Source organism: Lepisma saccharinum, chromosome 9, assembly GCF_977018435.1.
Source record: "Lepisma saccharinum chromosome 9, izLepSacc3.1, whole genome shotgun sequence".
Lineage (NCBI taxonomy): Eukaryota > Metazoa > Arthropoda > Insecta > Zygentoma > Lepismatidae > Lepisma > Lepisma saccharinum.
In genome coordinates this window covers 31,829,737-31,849,884 of record NC_139237.1, presented here as the reverse complement: position 1 = coordinate 31,849,884, position 20,148 = coordinate 31,829,737, and the positions used below count along the sequence as shown (strand labels likewise).

General features: G+C 39.4%; 1 protein-coding gene across 2 annotated transcripts in view; it reads left to right on the top strand.

The window, feature by feature from the left end:
- Window positions 1-20,148, top strand: part of Dhc93AB (Dynein heavy chain at 93AB) — a 584,738-nt gene that overhangs the window by 328,008 nt on the left and 236,582 nt on the right. For both annotated transcript variants that reach the window (XM_083127975.1, XM_083127974.1), the window contains 3 exons: window positions 4,473-4,600; window positions 5,686-5,834; window positions 13,252-13,534. In XM_083127975.1, coding sequence (XP_082984101.1) covers window positions 4,473-4,600; window positions 5,686-5,834; window positions 13,252-13,534 — 560 coding nt within the window. The remainder of the gene's footprint in view (window positions 1-4,472; window positions 4,601-5,685; window positions 5,835-13,251; window positions 13,535-20,148) is intronic.

Sequence of the window (20,148 nt, the reverse complement as noted above, 5' to 3'; positions counted from 1 at the left end):
TATCCGATCAGCAGAATACGAGTGTCACTATTTATATTTTGAGCCTAACAATGAAAAAACAGGAATTTGGTATTGAAAACTGCTTTATTGTTTTTTGAAGTATTCTCCTTTATGGTCAATACACTTTTGCATTCGTTCGAACCATTTGTCAAAGCAGTTTTTCCAATCTTCTTGAGACACCTCCATAATATGGTTTTTGAACGTATCAACGGTGTCTTCCACTGACGAAAATCGTTGTCCACGCAATTTATTCTTGACATTCGGGAACAAGAAGAAGTCATTGGGTGCCAAATCAGGACTGTACGGCAGATGACCCATCAATTCGATTTTTTGACTGTTCATAAAATCGGTTGTTAGACGAGATGTGTGACAGCTGGCATTGTCTTGATGAAGAATGATCCGACGGCGTTTGTTTGTTTTCCGTATTTGACCGAAGACCTCTGGCAAACAAATTGTTGTGTACCATTCAGAGTTGACCGTTCTATGTTCCTCTAAAGGCACAGTTGCCACATGACCAGTTTTCCCGAAAAAACAGGTGACCATTTGTTTCGATGTGCTTTGAGCGCGAACAACTTTTGTTGGATTGGGTTCATCTTGAAACACCCATACAGTCGACTGCTGTTTACGTTCCGGCTCATATGCATATATCCATGATTCGTCACCTGTTACAATCTTATATACGTCTTTTGAAGCACCGCAATTGTATTTATTGAGCATTTGTTTGCACCAATTGACGCAAGCGTCTTTTTGAGTTTTTGTCAAATTGTGTGGGATCCAACGAGAACATACCTTTCTCACAGCTAAATGATCATGTAATATTTTATATATGCTGGTGGAACTAATGCCTATGGTTGCCTCAATATCACAGCATGTCACATGACGATCTTGCAGTATTAGGTTTTGCACAGCATCAATGTTTTCTTGAACAACAACTGATTTTGGACGACCTTCGCGAATCTCGTCGGTGAGCGAATGGCATCCACGATTAAATTCGTTATACCAGCGTTTCACAGTGGCAAAGGATGGGGCTTCATCACCAAATGTGGAAGTAAGTTGATCAATGCACTCTTGTCTTGATAATCCACGTCGAAAATCGTAAAAAATCATCGCACGAAAATGTTCACGAGTTAATTCCATTTTTTTGTTGTCACACAATCTCCAAGGCAACATAAACAACACAATTGAAGCTATTGACAAAACATTTGAAGTACGTTATGGTCAATAATGCCAGACGATTCCGTGCAAACATCAAATTGCGCCTAACTTCAATCAGTGTTGCCAAGGCTCAAAATATAAATAGTGACCCTCGTATCTGTTGTTGGTATCTGTAAATTTTACAACAGTACTTTCTTGGCATTGGCCAAAATTTCATACCTCTCCATCTATACTATAAGTTAAGCAGGAAAGGACAATATAACATACTTGTATATAGGATGGAAAGGAAATATTAGCACAGAAAAAATAAATACAAGATATTTTCATTATGGCCGCGGTGGCTCAGTCGGTAACGTGTCTGACTACCATGCTAAAGGTCCCGGGTTCGATCCCCGGCTGGTTCAAATCCGGGAACTTTTCTAACGTTGGAAGCGGCTCCGGCACCCACCCAGTGTCGAATGACATAGGTACCTGGGCGATATCCTGGGGAGTAAAAGCAGTCAGGGGCATGATGCTGATCACATCACCCCCACTCACGACCGGATCAAGAAAGTGTGGGGCGTTACCCCCACACCCCCTATATGCCTTCATGGCGTGGTGCTATGCAAAGGGGAGCACTTTACTTTTTTTTTGCTTTTATTTTCATTGATATTTCTTCAGTGCATAGAATAAAGATAGAATGCTAATTGTAATGTGACCTGGTCTGAAAACATGATGGTGGGTACGAAATGAATGACTTTAGCCAGAATATTTACTGTATGTAGAGGATGTGAGCCCAGGTATGATGTGACTGATCACATGTATGTGCTGATTAGTTATGGAGACCGTAAGGAAAAGTAATCCATAATGTGATTACCATTACAAGCTATGTTTGCACTCATGGCCATAGTGTATGCTCTTTATCCCAGTGCTTTTTTGTAGAGGTATCAATAATAGAAGTAATGGGTGGTGTTATTGTTATTTATGTGAAGTCTAGGTTCTGGATGGAAGAGCAGAATGTATTACGCCTGAGGTTAAGGGCAGTGGATGTAATGGTCATGTGAGGGCGTAAGTAGCTTACCGTTTAAATGATGGTTTAACTTGCTAATCCAGAGGCCACGGTGGCTCAGTCGGTAAAGCGTCTGACTACCATACTAAAGGTCCCGGGTTTGAACCCCGCCCGGGATGCAGCCCCGGCGCCCACCCAGCATCGAATAACATGGGTACCTGGGGGACACCCTGGGGGGTAAAGGTGGTCAGGGGCGTGATGCTGATCACATCACTCCACTCACGACCGGATCAAGAAAGTGTGGGGCGTTACCCCCACTCCCCCTATACGCCTTCATGGCGTGGTGCTATGCACAGGGGAGAACTTTACCTTTTTACTTGCTAATGCGCTCTGTTGCAACTATAGTCATTATGCAATCCATTCCTTGAGGTTTTTATTGTAATGCTTTTTCTTTTTGCGGTTCAAATATGGAGTCTGTATTGAGTTAAACATATCACATGATGCTGTTAACTTGGGATGTACCTGTGTCTTCTCAACACAGATCTGCAGATTCCCACTTGCCCATTAAACAGAGTTGTGCCTATGAGCATAGCCCCTAATGTGAAACACTGCCTCATCCCACCACAAAATATCATCAAGCAATTTTGGTCGGTTATCATGCCATGGTAGAAAAGTTTCTGAAAATTCAATCCTCCTGTCACAGTCATCAGGAAACAATTGCTGGACACCATCTGGTTTCCATGCCTTAAAGGAGATATCTTTGGTGAGAATTGTTACAGTTGCATAACATGAGATGCCTTTTTCACTAGGCCCTTGAAGCATTTATTTCGGTGAACTCCTCATGAGCATATTAACAATAGCAATGTTGTTGGTTGAACTCGGAAAGCATGTCAAACAAATCTTCAAGGGATGGATTGTAGTACAGTAAAACCTCTCCTAACGGACACCTATGAATAGCGGACACCTCTAAATTACATCCATTTTTAAATTCCCGGCAGAAATACATGCTGTTTAATGGCAATATTACTTCTGAGTAACGGACATTCTTAATAACAGACGCAGACACTGAATCTACCTCCCCAACACAAATAAAACTTCTTAATAACGGACAGACAGCCTGAAAGAAAATGGATGCAATTTCTGGAATTCGACACGACAATGGCCAGTATTTCAAACTAGCGTGCATTGTTTCATGTTACACCGAACATGTTTCTTTTTAAAAGTGCAGACAGTAGACAGTATTCTTTGGGGTTATCATGATAAGTGTGTGTCACTTCTGGTATGATGTCGCAGAAACTCAAACGACTTACTTCAAAGGGAAAAGTTGAAGTCATCAACGTCTACAAGAAAGACAAATTTAGTGTTCAAGACGTGGCTGTGCGGTTTGCTGTTGGAAAAACACAGATCAGTGTAGTGCTGCCTCCTAGAGGAAGAAGAAACAAGCTACTGTTGCTAGACATGAGTCTGTGCAAACAGAACCTGGAATGGGGATGTAGTTTCGTTATAATGTAAAGTGTTATGTTGTTTTGTGAGTTTCTCAAAAAATTCAGTTAATCTTGTTAATATATGTGTTCTCCATCGCACAACAATCAGTAAATTTAAATTAAATTAAATTTGAGTATTTTGTTCCTTGAATGTAGGAGAAAAGAAACATTATGTTCGTAAAGTATGTCCTGTAATATGCTTATCCTATTGTGTAACATCCTACACTTTTTTCTGAATAGCAGACACTTCTTAATAACGGACATTTATTTTTCCCCCCGGCCTGTCCGATATTGAGAAGTTTTACTGTATGACACTAGTTGCAACATAATTGATTAACAGATAAAGAAGAGAAAAAAATAGAGAGTGACTTATCAGATACCATGTGGATGAGGTTTGAAGTGTGATAGGTACCTTTGTTATGAAGGAAAACATTTCCTTCTATTGTTCTATTGTGTGAATGTGAAGGGTAGGTGATGAAGAGTGGAGCAAGATAAGTAGAAAACATATTACAAGAAGTAGTTATTGAATGTGTTATGATTTTAGTGTGGGTGAACAAAGCTAAAATATCTCTTTCCTTTTTTGTCACGTAAATGTTTTCCAGTGGCACACACTCAAGTTGAACTGTGAGCTCAGTTCTATAATACTTCAAGAAATTAATTTAGTTCTCCCTGAAACATATAGCTTGAATATGTAAGGATGCGGAAGCAGGAACCTTCAACATGCATATGTCGAAGGTTGTCTTTCTGGCCTCTATGAAATTCATTTATAGAATAAATTGCCTGCAATTGTAGATTTAGTCCTGGTTGCATATCATGGTGATTTATGTGCATCATTTGTCACATAGGTCTTTTCTCTGTGCTCATGAGGGAACAAGCAAATTTATCAAGTGATGGCCCAAAGTGGATTGTGCTGGATGGAGACATTGATCCAATGTGGATTGAATCTTTGAATACTGTAATGGATGACAACAAGGTAATATTGTGTCAAAATCAATTCAATATGTAAATAACTTTTTTAATTAGCTAGTGTTTATGGTATCAGCTATCTTGAATCATTCTATTGCAAAGTACCTCTAAAATTAATTGCAAACTTGCTAGAAAATCGCATTTCACAATAAACAATATTATTCATAAATTGCTGTTAAATATAGTTATACAAAGATCTTTGTAGGTAGAAATTTAAGTGATTTGATTGATTGATTGATTTGGTGTTTTAAGTCCACTTTATGCACAGTAAGGCTAATCGGGACTGGACCTACAGTTTAAGGTGGGATCCTAACCACTTGTGCCTCCACCGGGTATCGAACCCGGGACCCCTTGATTACAAAGTGATGACGCTACCACTGCGCCATCGGGGAGGCCCTAGAAATTTAAGTGAAAATGCAAGCTTGACCAGTACTTGAACCTAGATGTCCGGCATACCAAGCTGAGTCATTGGTTGACACAATTCTCACATAGGTAAAATGCTGATAGCAAAATCAGTGCTAGAGCAATGGTAAGATATGCTGGACACCTTGGTTTTGAGTTCTGCATTTTTCACTTAAATTTCTACGTAGTGCATCTCCTGTGCTGCCAAACTGTATGTTAAAATAGGTAAAAATATCCCCTGTGCTTTTCATTGTGTCATTAAGGCACATAGGCAGGACCCAACAGATTCTTGAGTTAGGCTGCAATGGAGGTGATGTAATGAGCATCATGTTCTGGCTGCCTTTATCCCCTAGGGCAGCTCCCATGTATCCATTGCTTAATGGCTGTATGAGTCCTGGAGCTACTTTTACAGAAAATTTGTCAGAAAAAAATCCTCATATCACCGACACTGGGAACCTGAGCCTTCTATGTGGCAGTGAGAACTCTAACAGAGTGCCACTGTTACTTGTATATATTTCCCCCTTTTCAGTTATTCCTTTTTTATGTTATCAGGTATTAGTGACAATGGTTGAGAATACTTATTAATGTATTTGAAATTACTGGTTGCAAAATGTATACAGAAACAAAATGCATGTTGTAAAGTTTGATTTTTGGTTATTAATAAAATTTCCTCATTATACACTCTTTCAGGTTTTGACATTGGCTAGTAATGAGAGAATAGCACTTACACCAACAATGAGATTGTTGTTTGAAATTTCAAATCTAAGAACAGCCACTCCAGCGACAGTATCTAGAGCAGGGATTCTTTACATCAATCCACAGGACTTAGGATGGAATCCGTGAGTTATTTATAATAATTTAAACTATGACTGATTTTTCTTTTCATTTCTCAATTCAGTTCTAAACACGCTTCCAAAAGTTAAGCATGAGATGGTAAAATCAGCAAAAATGGAAAAGTAGAAGTTTGATTAACACAAAATTGCACATGAAGGTAGCAAATGTGTTTATGCATTAAAGAAAACAAGAATTGTGTACAAAGATGAAAAAAAATTATTTATTCTTCGTAAGCTATATGATGATGTCACATTTGGTTCTTTAACATAATGATGTATAAAGGCAAACGAACCAAACAAACTTACAGTATGTAACTGATTAGGTGGGTACTCAAATAATGGTGAAAAGGGAAGACGTGAAACGAGGCCGTGGAATCAAGGTTAAACGTACCCAAACCTAACAGTTACAAAAGTCGTTTGTTTGAGGCTAATGATGTGTATTTTGTACCGTCACCTCAGTCTCGTGAGAGAACCAACCAATTGGGATAACCTGGTCTATTTAACAAAAGGGATACCGTTCGTACTAATGTCAAAAGATGTTGCTTTTTACACGACAAACGCTCACATCACATTACTCTGGGGGCAACCGTGACGTCGTCGTGAAATTGCGAAGGAAACAACTGTAATCCTTTTTTTTTTTTGTGTTCTTTTACAATATTTCTTGGTATTTCGACTTGCAATATGATCCAGCGTAACGTGTACATTCGTCCGACGACACTTCACTATTCACTATCGAATGGCCATAAAAGTACATACCTCAATAACGAACCAATTGGACTGTCTGGTTTCTTGATGGTGGCAACCTAGAGAGCCAAACGTCGCCTTCCTCCGCGTCCTTATCCAAATACGTCCAAACATCTAGCACTGTGCCTTGTGTCCTTTTCCTCGAACTTCTTCAATTGCATCTTCATCGTGCGTATCCCACTTCATCCACGAAAGAACAAGGATCAAATTCGTCAACAGTCAAAAGGGCTTCGCGTAGTCCTCACCACTACTTGCTTCCATTTCTCGAGCACCAACACTCTCTCGTATTGTTCACCATGTAGTCTAAAAAAAGAGCAGCTTCTTGTCGAGTTCGAGAGATAAAGATAGCACACTGCTACCGAAGGTCAACAGAGTAGGAGGAGGTATGTCTTGCCAAACGTGCCCAAGCTTCCATCAAGTTGAGACTGTTCCTTCGCAACTGAACTTTTCTTCGATGCATAATTGCGTAAAACAAGAAATGCCACTGAGGGCCTCTAGCGGCACTTCGACCAACTAGCCCTGATAAAAGGCTGACGCAAGGCGTACCGAAGTGATGAGGAAGAAAGTGAGGTTTTTCTACGCGATAATATGATGTAATACTTTCATTACTGATCTGCGTAGAAAAATGTCACAAGTAATATGGTATGTGACCAAAACAAAACTTACATTAATATGGTATGTGACCACCCCAGACCTTCACACAAACTTTACAACGATTTTCCATGCTTTCAATGAGGTGATCAACCATCGCAGATACCAACAATGCCCATTCCTCCATTAGGGCAGTTTCCAACTCTCTAAGACTGGCTGGTAAAGGTAAACATGCAGAGACAGCATCCCAAAGGTTTTCAATGGGATTAAGGTTGGGGGAATATGCCAGCCACTCCATACGAGAAATGCCTTCACTTTCCAGGTACTCATCAACGATGTTGGCTCGATGGCGACAGGCATTATTGTCCATAAGGAGGAAATCAGGACCAACTGCTGCCGCATAGAGTCTCACAATGAGGTCTAGGACTTTATCCCGATACCGTGCAGCCATCACAGAACCACCTTTAAAGATGTGCAGCTCAGTGCGATATCCCATTGAAATTCCAGCCCACACCATGACGCTGCCACCTCTGAATGTGTGATGTTCGATGATGTTCTTGGTGTGATTGCATGTGCCTCATTCTCTCCAGACCCTTACATGCTTATCATCTGTTCCCAGGGCAAATCTGGACTCGTCCGTGAACAGGACGTTTCACCAATCTCATACAGACCAATTGTCATGTTGACGACACCACTTTAATCTTGCCCCTCTTGCTTGGACAGTTAGTGCAACACAAACACGTGGTACTTGGGCATACAATTCCTTCATGTGGAGCCTTCGGCGCACAGTACTGGCAGATATTGTCTCACCATGTGTCGCTGCAACCATGGATGTAACAGTTGTGGAGGTTGCTCGTCGATTCCGCTTGGCTACTATAGCAATATATCGATCATCAGAGTGGACGGTAACCCTTGGATGGGATGGCCGGACACAGGTCTCTGGGCAACTGTTTGACTTGTTGGAATTGTTTCCATAATCGAGAAATTACCGAATCATCAATGCCAAAGAAAATAGCGACATCTTTAATTGACTGTCCTGCTTCAATGCATCCGACAGCTCGCCAGCGCTCATTATCTGTCATTCATCTTCTTTCAGCCATAAAAACACAAATATTATCAAAAATAATCGTACAAGAGTTATAAAACACTTTGTATCAGCTTTTAAATGCACCTCAAACCCTTCAGAATGCTAGCGTCTTCAACGAAAGTGTGATGATTCTTGCACGAAATCCTCGCTTTTATGCTATTTCAAGAGCACAGATTAAGCACGTATGTACAGATGATTCACTCTCTACTTACAGAAAGGAAGCTACACATAAAAACTGACATCTACATCCGCAGTGATTTTCAGCCACTCAAATTCAAATACACTTTCGAAAATTTGCACTTTTGGAAGGCAGTGTATTTAAATATAGCTGAGCTGTGTTGTTCTGATACTGACACTTTCATACTGTCATTAATATTTATGCATTCCATTTAAATTATATCACATCAATGTACTAAAATGTTGCCTAAGAATATTCAAGACATAACATTGGAATATGAAAATAGCTGTCCTTTAATTGCAAAATCCATACTGGAGAAAAATAGATGAAAATTTTGAATTTTGCATAATTTTCAGGATATTTATGCTCTGCAAAAGTGCCATACACCATTTTTGCAGACACAGATTCCAGAAAATTGAGCAGGTTGGGAGTAAAACTTGATAACCCACATTCCATTAAAAATTTAGATAACATTAGGTGTAGTTGCTGCAAAGTCTCCTGTTGCTCATACATTAGTTGACAACATCTATTCAGTAGCCGGCAATTGGCAAAACACACAGAAATATCTGGGTAATACATAAGCCACAATGCAATGTATGATATTTCACTTGCGTTTTTCTCAGTTTCATATTTTTGTGAGTTATCAAGTTTTACTCCCGAACCGCTCAATTATCAACTAGCATAAGTAACTGAATTCAAACTGATACTTTCTGATTCTGATGCCACTGGTATCAACCAATGTCTGTACATTGGCATCAGTGTTGACTGCACCCCATGAGAGCCAAATGGGACGATGCTAGATAGCATATGGAATCAAGAGCTTCTTCGCTCAAGCGAAAAGCACTCAAACTGCAAGACAAGCTTTATACACCCAAAGCCCAGTAGTATAGGTATATCTGTAATTTGTGGGCCCTCAAATATGGATCGCAAGATCCAGTGCATATGAAACTTAAATGAGCATAGTCATCATCTCAATGTTAAAATGTAGTTTCGTCTATCTTACCAATACACGGTGATGTATGAAAATGAAATAGATGTTCGAGGGTCTGAAACAACCAAGACACATATATGTGTCTACGAAAGTAGCGGCTTCTGCCTATTCGCCTGCGATCACTGATATCAACCCATATCAAGCCGTGTTCGGGGCTTGAGGCTTGAACACAATATTACTTTCGCTACCTATGATGCTGTTGCAGCAGTCATGTAGAGAATGCTGATTGGGACTTTTGGCTTGAGCACCGTGTGAGGGGAGGTTGCATCATTTAGGAAAGCTGTGAACACAGCGATCGGTGTGCTAGCAAATGTTCTGTTGCAAACCCATTCCATTAGAGATCGTGTAACAGAGTCGAGGCAACTCATACATCATTGTAAATTGAGGAATTTTTTTTAGAAAAAGGAAATTTCGATGGTATATTGTCCCTCCAATTCTGTCCCGAGCATAGTAGGGGAAGAAAAGGGGGAAGGTGAGGAGGGCAACTGAAAGAATGACAGGCATTTTAAACATGCCTTATATTGCCTTTGCTTAGTGCATCTTGGCCAAAATAAAATGGTCCCTGTGGTTCAGTAGCCAAATTATCAACGCAGAAGGAGCGTACATCAATCAGCCAGCTGTTTTGCATTGTGTGTGGTTGTTACTGAGTTGAAAAATTGTTTAGCGCTGTCAAAAGCTCGTGCCTGTTTCAGTGCAAACTGTTTGATTTCATGATGAATAAGGAAACTTTACATAGTGAAAGCAGACACTTAATATTTAACATTGTTGAATTTTTGGAGGGAAGTTAGCTACAAAGCCTGTAGCAACTGCAGCAATATATGGATATGGCGGAAGGGAAGGAAAAAATTCTGAAGTACAAAGCAGGGCAGTGTGAACTGAATGAGTACTGTAATTTTCTTTAAGATTTATTATTCTCTTGATTTCGCTTGATTTGCTTGGTTTGATCAGTTTGTCATTAGAAATAAACAACAGCTAGATAGATTACAATTGATTTCCTCCACGTGGTAGTTGGATCGGCTTCTTTGGTGTACACCAAGGTTGTTATTCTCCTTGTTCATTAATATCAGCGGAGCAGAGGAGGAAGTTTTTATGAAATATTTTGCAAATGGACAATAGTATTGATATTGTGGATCGATATTTCTATGTTTTGAGTGATTTTGTCAGATTATCGATGCTGAATTATATATTGCACAATAACATCGCTTTTCTCTTGATTGGCTGGAGAATTTCCGAAATATTTGAAATTTGTAAAAATCAGTGTTAAAAAAATCATGAATTATAACTCTGTCATAGCCTAATTTTCAGTGGAAGGTGATCAAAACTTAGGTTGCCAATATATTAAGCTTCATTATGTAAGCAAAAATGGGTGTAAGTATTTGACAGGGGTGGTATAACACTTCTGGACACGAGACTAAAGTGCACACCCATAGAGCCAGACCATGAGATGCCACTGGTCTACAATTATTGTCACATTAAAATGATAATCCGTTGTACAGAGTGGTCACAAAGTGGGTGTACCCCCTTTATTTTCCATATGATGATTATGGTTGAATGCTTGATATGGACACATACCTGATGTTCCAGAACATCTAGGTGTGGAGATGGTCATTTTTGTAGCACAGCAGAACTCTGTGCCCTGTTCTGGCACACTTCACATTGCAAGTGTGCCATTACCTGAATAGGACCTTTCCTGGGCAGTGGACTGAAAGAGGTTCTCAAGTTTACCCACCTCCCTTAACCTAACTTCCAAGAAGTCCCGGCCTCACCTCTGGGTGTTCATCAATGACACAATCAGAAATAACCAGTATTGCACAATGCAAGAGTTATGAGCAGCTATGGAGATGCCTTCACACATGTGACCCCGGATTATCTCCGCAAAAAAACTACCAGAACATGTGCAGAATTCGGTTGTGCTACGAAAATGATGGTCTACATACCGATGTTGTGGACTGTGAAACCATCAAGTATATGTCTATATCAAGCATTCAACCATAACCATCGTAGTTTCCAAAATAATGGGAGGTGACTTTGTGACCACTCTGTATTTGCTCGAGTGTAGCATGCTCGAGGGTGGAAGACTTGAATGAGCACGAGCAAGCAAACGTGGTCTCATGCGGTACTCTATTTCCCATCCTTTTATCTTGACTATGTTACCTCTTTTTTCGTATCCTACTTTTAGACCAGGTAAAATTATGTACTTTTCAGCATATGGCATTTTCCTACATTAGAAACATATGTTAGAGGGAGGTGCTTATTGTATCTAGCATTGTTAAATGGCAACCATGCATGTGCAAAAATCTGCCATGTTTAGGCAGCTGCAATCAGTCTGCTATATAAAGTCAGCTGGTTCAGATGCTATTTGCTGCAGTGGAGGCATTTAATCAAACAGGTTTCATTGAGCTTGGTTTGATTTGGTGTTTTAAGTCCACTTTATGCGCAGTAAGGCTAATCGGGACTGGACCTACAGTTTAAAGTGGAATCCGAACCACTTGTGCCTCCACCGGGTATCGAACCCGGGACCCCTTGATTACAAGGCAATGACGCTACCACTGCGCCATGGGGGAGGCCCAGGTTTCATTGAGGAAATGCAGCAGCCACTGCAAGAGGGCATCGAGGATCACCATCAACATGTGCCGGAGTAGTATAGCATAATGACATAATGAGGTGCATCAGATGATGTAGAGCCAATGGTAAATGACAGTGTGCAGAAACAGTAGTATTCAGGTTGCATGAGGCACATTCTCTGGCATCCTGATGCTTCTTCAGGTCAGGAAATGTGGAGTAAGCTTGTGCGTCCCCCTTCGTGTATCTGTTGAATAGAAGTTGTTCGGATAAATGCTTCCAGTACCACAATTCTTGTCAGAACTGACCAATGCTCCATGGCACACTGCGAGCGTTCCAGCTGCCTAAACATAGGAGATTTCTGTGCATTTAGACAGGGTTGCCTTAGGTAGATACAGTGTATGCTTTACTTATAATGCATGGGACAGATCATTTGACATTCCAGCAATATTGTCTAGTGTATGCTGGAGAAATGCAGTTAATTAGGAAAATTGCACATAATTTTTCTGATATCATATTTCTATAATTCAGTGTGTAAATTATACAGTGTGTCCGGCTTAAAAGTAGAAGTAAAGAAAATTTTATAAGTTTTAAGTTTATTAAGATATTTCCGTAGAGTTTTCTTCTATCTATAGAGTAACTCAAAAAGTTTTTTTTACATACCTAGTACACCTCAATATGAGCACCATTAGTTGCTCTACAGATGTCAAACCTGTATTCAAGCTCCGCCCATGTGTTATTCAGCATTACTGGAGTCACATTTTGGATTGCAGTACAAATGCAATGTCGTAGATCAGGAAGGTCACAAACTCGTGTTGGGTACACTTGTGGCTTTACAAAACCCCAATGAAAAAGAACATACTGCACCTTCTGCTGCAGAGTCCACAGTCTGTTCGATAAAGTTCAATTCAGTTTGCGCTTGCACGCAATCCAACGAATGCTGATGTTTTACAAGTGCGGGAAAAATAAAATTGAGATTACCTCTCAAACTATGTAAGGCTTAAGGTGCTTTTGGTTAAATATTACATGTAATGATTTTTCTTTTATTGTACTTTTAAGCTGGACACACTGTATATGCTTGTGTTGTAAGTAAATGTCTACATATGCAGTTTAATATTCTGAGGATAAAAATCTATCACTTGGTCATCTACATTAACTAAGTAGGTTAATTAACTATTCAGAGTCTTCCTGGAATGTCTGTTGGATTGGTAGAATATTGGTTTTTATTATCTTATAATTAGAAATACTAATATGCATGCATTTATTTCAGATATGTGACCAGTTGGATAGAGACGAGGCAAGTGCAGTCTGAGAAAGCCAACTTGATCATATTGTTTGACAAGTACATCCCTCAGTGTCTGGAGACCATGAGAGTTCGCTTCAAGAAAATAACTCTAGTGGCTGAAATTTCTCATGTCCAGATGCTGTGCCACTTGCTGGACTGTGTTCTCACTCCCATAAATACGCCTGCCGACTGCCCGAAAGAATGGTATGAAATATATTTTGTGTTCTGTTGTGTTTGGGCATTTGGAGCTGCTGTATATCATGATCAGGTATAGTATGTTAATACTTGTTCCTACCTTGTTAAATTACATTTTTTTATGATTTATTTATAAATATTTCAATTTTACTTTAACATCCAATTGTTTGTATCATTTGTGATTTTTAATCTTAAGGTAAATTTCTGCCATTGTATTAGAAATTTGTAATATATGAATGTAATTGGAAATATAAATTGGTAACCACTTCTATTTTGGTGATCAAATAGAATCATTAAATACGTTTCTGGTGTCAAATTTCTTGCTGCAGTTTATTTTGCCACAAAACTTGTCTTAAATATGATACTTATTTTTCCTTCTTTTATAGTTGAAGGGAAATATTACTTACATAAGCCTGGGGAAAACTTTTCTCATCACTAGCCAACCTTGACATAGAAAGATTTAAATTGAAAATCAGAAAAGATCAGAGAATAAAGTGAATGATATCATATTGTTATGTTGATGATTTTTTATTACAATTTACAAGCATAAAAAAGATTTTGAATTTTGGTACTAAAATTAAACAATTTATGAACTTTTAAATATAGTCAAACCCAGATATTTCTGCCGCGATCAGCGCAGTAGAACTGGAGAACCAGTGTTGCTAATCTGCTAGATAGAAAAATCGCTACAGTGCACCGAGGCACAGCTGTTCGTAGAACAAGGAAATTAGAGAACTCAGCTCTATCGAACGTTGAGTTTTAAACGCCATGCATTATAACCAGGGCTGGGATTTATATGTGCTAACAAGTGGCTTTATATGTACATACATATGGACTAAAACCGCTAAATGTGGACTAATCCTTGTGTAAAATTACCCAAAATGATGTAAAGAAGACTTTTTCATAGTGATTTCAAATAAAATTAAACAATTTATTATTTTTCCATTGCATTAATGAACCTGGTGGCATTTTAACTGTTCACTCCCAATAAGCCCGTCCACACTGGTACTGAAACTGCAATTGACATGTGATGCACGACTGACACTACCACTAGTATGAGAACTAATAAAACTGTTCTACACACATTTTGTTACAGAAATGACAGTACCCAATCTTTACTAATATGAGGATGCTGAATACGGAAGTGTTTTTAAGTGGAGGAAACAGAGTTATATTTTCTCCCAGTTAAGAGAATTATCATAAAGCATCACCAGCATTAAGTTAATTTGCATCGGTCTTTCACGGCATCTCTCATCTATGTTTTCACACTTTCATTTCGAAATTTGAATTGTATTAATTCTTCCCAAGTGCCCACCTGGCCTCCTGTTGCGGGAGCTCTTAATATATTTATTAAGTTATGCCTACATTGATTATGATTAATTGTTATGTAACATGAATTATGCTGTCTTGAAAATAAGAGCCAACACATTGCTTATGGGTAACATGAATTATGCTGTAACTCAAATTAAGAGCCAATCTTAGAAAATTAAATTCGTATTCGTGTTCAGGAGGTCAATTTCAGTAAGAAGGAGCTACTTCCCTTTCTGTAACAGAAATAAGTGAAAATTTGTAGAACAGTGTAACTTGTGAACGTGTTAAACAGCGACAATTGGACAACACTCCTCCTTAAGCAGTATTATTGCCTCTCTGTGATGGCCGACAGTCTGCTACCTTTGTTGAACATTTACAAACGATGCCAGCTTCCTCAACAAGATTAAGAAGTACATATTAGGTGCATTCAAATGAAAAGGTCCATTTCCTTGCAGAAACTTTATTACAGTAGTTGGCTACACATATTCACTGTATGAGGTAAGACACTGGTTTCACTTTGAAACAAGGTTATGAATTCCTTGGTAGAAGAAGTCCTTGTGCTGGGAATGAAACCATTCCCTGACAGCTTCCTGCAGCTCAGGACTCGAGGCAAAGCGTCGTCCTCTGAGGTGTTTCGTCATAGGTCCGAAAATGTGATAATCACATGGACTCAAGTCAGGACTGTAGGCAGGGTGGTCTAGCACTTCCCAATGGAGTGATTGCAACATATCCTGTGTCTGTCTGGCTGTATGGGGACGAGCATTGTCCTGGAGTAAAATGATGCCTTTGCTGAGTTTTCCTGGACACTTATTCTTGATTGATGTCCGTAGACGATGCAGTGTTTCACAGTACGTGTTTGTGTTAATTGTGTGTCCCTCCGGAAGGAACTCCACTAGCAGTGGCCCTTGGTCATCTAAAAATACTGTCATCATAAGTTTGCCGACTTTAGGTAGTGACTTGCTTTTCTTTGGTTTTGGTGATCCTGTATGCTTCTATTCCATACTGTCCCTCCTTGGTTCTGGCTGGTAATACGGGCAGATGGATTCATCTCCAGCAATGATTTTGCTGATAAAGTCCTCACCTTCATTCCTGTATCGCATCAAATAAGCCAATGACATTACCATTGTGCACATTTTTTGTTCCCCTGACAAACACTTTGGCACCCATTGTGCGCACACTTTCCTGTAACCCAGTCTGTGCCTCACAATGTCATGCACACTACCCAATGACACGTTCACTTGTTCGCTAATGGCTGCCAGGGATATTCGTCTGTCTTCTTGAATAAGGTTGTCAATAGCAGCCACTGTCCAATCACGAATGCGATTTTTCAACAGTCCCGGCCGAGCATCGTCCTTCAATGTGTTTCGTCCACCATGAAAACGCCTACACCATTTTCTCACTGTTTTGTCCGATACACATTTTTCATACACAACTTTCATTCTCCTATGAATGTCCGCTGGATGTACTCCTTCGGCATGAAGAAACCGAATGACACCCCGCTGTTCTTCCTTGGACACGTTACTTAATGGCAGCTCCATTGTTCAGCACAGCGTTCCACCTGGAGGGAAGAAAGTGAAGGTGATTAGATAACGGACACGTGCTACCTGGACACACTTGCGCATGCGCAGATGCCTCATTACTAAAACGTCACATATACCTGTGGGTATACAAAACACATGAAATTAGTGTCTCGTATAAAACGCTTTTTCAGAAAAAATAAAATGGACCTTTTCATTTGAATGAACTAAGTATATTGCCACCAGACGATGAAGCACGTGGCTTTTTCTTTTGTTATGAACTTGTCACCCATCAATACATGCCAATTTTAACACACATACACACACAAAGAAAAACCAACATGCATCGCATTAAGCAGGAAAAATAACAGCTTCCATCATACAATTCCTACAAGAACACGTGCCGGTCCCGGAGCCGAGGGTTGAAATGCTCATGCATCCACATAATTTATTTCTTTTGATCAATTTCTAAAGTGATGAAATATGAACAATAGTATATATACTGGAGGCATTATGGAATTTAACAATCACTAACCAAACACATGCACTTTCACTTACACACACACAATACACGCACACAATGACAAACCAGTCAAATACTTAAAATAAAAATATGGTGTTTACAATCCAACAAAACTCACCGTCATTTTGCCTTTCTCCTTCCGTAACAGAAATAGTTCTTCATATTTACATTTGGCAACACTAGTCACTAGCTAGCCAATGAACATGCACTGCATAAAAGAAGCAACCACTACCCAGGTACACCATGCTATATTGCCACATTATCGAACGGTGTGAATCGCGAGATGGAGCGCTATTCAGTTGTTTTCAATGATGTTTGCACGAGTGTGTCCAGGAATGGAATGACAATATGGCAACAATGGCGAAGGTTGGTGGGCAGGGTAGAACAGGTGATGCTAGGAGAGAGGGAGACGAAACAAAAATTGGTATCTGCGCAACGGCAGACATGTGTGTTGTACTCTAATTAACTCAATAACTGTATGAAACTCCCATTGTTTAAGTTTAATAGTCTCATTGATAGTCTGTCTTAAAGAAATTTACTCTTCCTTGAATTACTGTAGGTACAGTTTAACCTTACTTCTGGATTTAACATTTATATGCTTCACAAATTTTGCTTTTGCGATTCCAATGAATCAAAATGTTATAAAATTGTGCTAGGTTATATATTTTATCATATTATGAGGTCTTCAGTCACTATCTGTCTGTAAAATATATGATGGAGAATTCCCTGTATCAAATATAGTACATTAGATGCATTATATTGCTAATAATGACCAGACACCCATAGGAATGTGCTTACCTGGAGCTGGTCTGGTGTCAGTACAGGATAGATTTCCCATTTGCTGCTATCACAGCCTTTACCCTTTGAGGAAGACATTCAATGAGGTTGTGGTAAACGTTGGCCGGTAATTGCTTCCATTCTGCAAAATGGCAAACAAGTTGGTTGTGGTTTTTGGGTGGTTTGGTGTGGATCACAACTGGCACTCTAACTCATCCCACAGATGTTCAGTGGGGTTGAGATCATCATTCATGTTCATTCACTCCCATGCCATCAAACCACTCAGTAATGGTCCTTGCTTTATTGACGGGCATGTTATCATTATGGAAATGAAAAGGACCACTTTCGAATTGCTAGCACATGGAGGGAAGCATGGGGTTGTCTAATATTGCATGATAGACATTGGCATTCAGGGTTCCAGGCACCAAAACCATAACACGGAAAACAGCCCCATACCATGATTCCATCTCCACTGAATCTCACGGTGGGACAATACACTCTGGTAAGCACCACAACATGTAATGTGATTCATCACTCCACAGAATCTCAGTGTCATCATCTCTCACTAGATGGTGCTGTTACTGGCATCACTTTCCGATGACGGGGTGTAGGGGGTGACCTTCCACGTAGTACACCCAAATGTCAATCTCACTTCCACATTAGTACACCCTGGACTGAAGACTAACGAGGCTCTGGCGACTGGCCCTATGCCCAGTATAAGTTTGTATTGTCCTGTTCTTTTGTCCTTATGTGTGCTGAGTGCCCCTTTACAGCCTCAGCTTTTAACGAAAGTCAGAAGATTTTAATATTTTATGATTTTAGTTCTTCAACGTTAGAGTTGTTATTTGTAACGATAAGGGGCTGGACCCCGTATAATGTGACAGGTGCAAAATAGCCTTAGTGCTGACGCATCCAAAATTTTAAATTCAATTTCAATTTCAACTTTTCGATGACATTCGAAAGTCTGTGACCACATTGTCCAACGAAGCTCGACATTTTGACTCACTACATGTCTGAGCATTTGCCAATCCCTGTCTGTCAATTTAGTAGGCTTCCCAGGTTCCAATTATGGTTTTATCATACCCTTACATTTCCAATTCACCACTACATCTCTGACTGTTGCACATGGTATCTGAAACCTGTCAAAAATCTTACGGATGGCATGCCAAAATCATTGGTCTCCGAATCGTAACCTGTTCAGCCTCACGCAGCTCACATTGTCCACTAATTTTGACTGCTGACAGTGAAGTACATGTCTGCAGCACACTGACTGTCCTTCATAAGTCATTCTAGTTGCTCATGACATGTATTGATGATGTATGGGCTATAATCCTTACAGTTCATGGAGTGTCCAGTCATTATTGACAATATAGTGTATCTTTTGCATGTGTTACTATTTTTTACACAAAATGGGCAGTCAATATGACTTCATAACAGATTTTAATAATGTCACAGACATGCACCTGGTTGTACAATAGTGCAGATTATTTTAAAATTATAATACATATATAATTACCAGTGCTTTGCTTCAAGATATTCACCATTAACATAATTTAATCACAAAATCCATTTCTCATTAAAGTTGTTTGAAAAAATAAAAGTTATGTAGTTTGCATAATTTCCAGGATATATAGATTCTCTGAAAGTGTTGTGGAGCATTTTTGTGGACCGTGGGCTTATGAAATTATTAGCTGATAGTTTAATTTCATCCAAGGACTACCATTTGTACAGAGTCAGTTCATGGTAATATAAGACATCAAAATTCCAACTTTACTACTCTATTGGATCATACATGTATTTGATACATACATGCAGTCAACTCTCGATACAATGACCTTTCACAGTTCCCAGGAAAAAGGTCTTTATTTCGAAGGGGTTGTTATTGGAATTTGCACCAATTTTCAGCTTAAACGGACACAAAGATGCCTAGGAGATGGTAACACCATTTATCCTGGTAGTTATACAACCTCTTATTTACAGGATGCGTGTTGTGACAAGGAAAATAGAACATGAAAACGTTTTCACAAAAAAGGATTTATAATAATGGTACTTTCTTTCATTTGTGCACAGTCATTGCTCTTCTAGGAAATTCTTACAATTGTAGTTCATGAGAAACCCGTTTGCACTGAGACCTATGGAAAGGAAAACAATCTCTCGCTTATTGCAAGTGAAACTCGAAGAATCTTGACACCTGTCTAGCAAAATTTGGGAGATAATCGGGCAGAATAAATGTTTCATTTTATATGGGTCTACTGGAGCATTATCTGTTACAAGATTAACTGGTGAAATTAGATCTCTCGGGAGAAACAACACAACCTTTCTAGGCACCAGACAAAAAAAAAGGCTGGGCTGTAAATTTCATTCTGGTTCAGCTGTGTAAAATACATCGTAAAAAAATTCATGTTTTCTTTGTTTCAACCAACTTCATTCACCCCCCCCCCCCCCTCTCCCATTCAAGGGATCACTCCAAACTCCTTCCTTGACTTGCATTGTAATACAGCATGAAAAAGGAAACATGCAACTTGCGATCTGTTTTCACCCAATGCGTATTCTAGGACA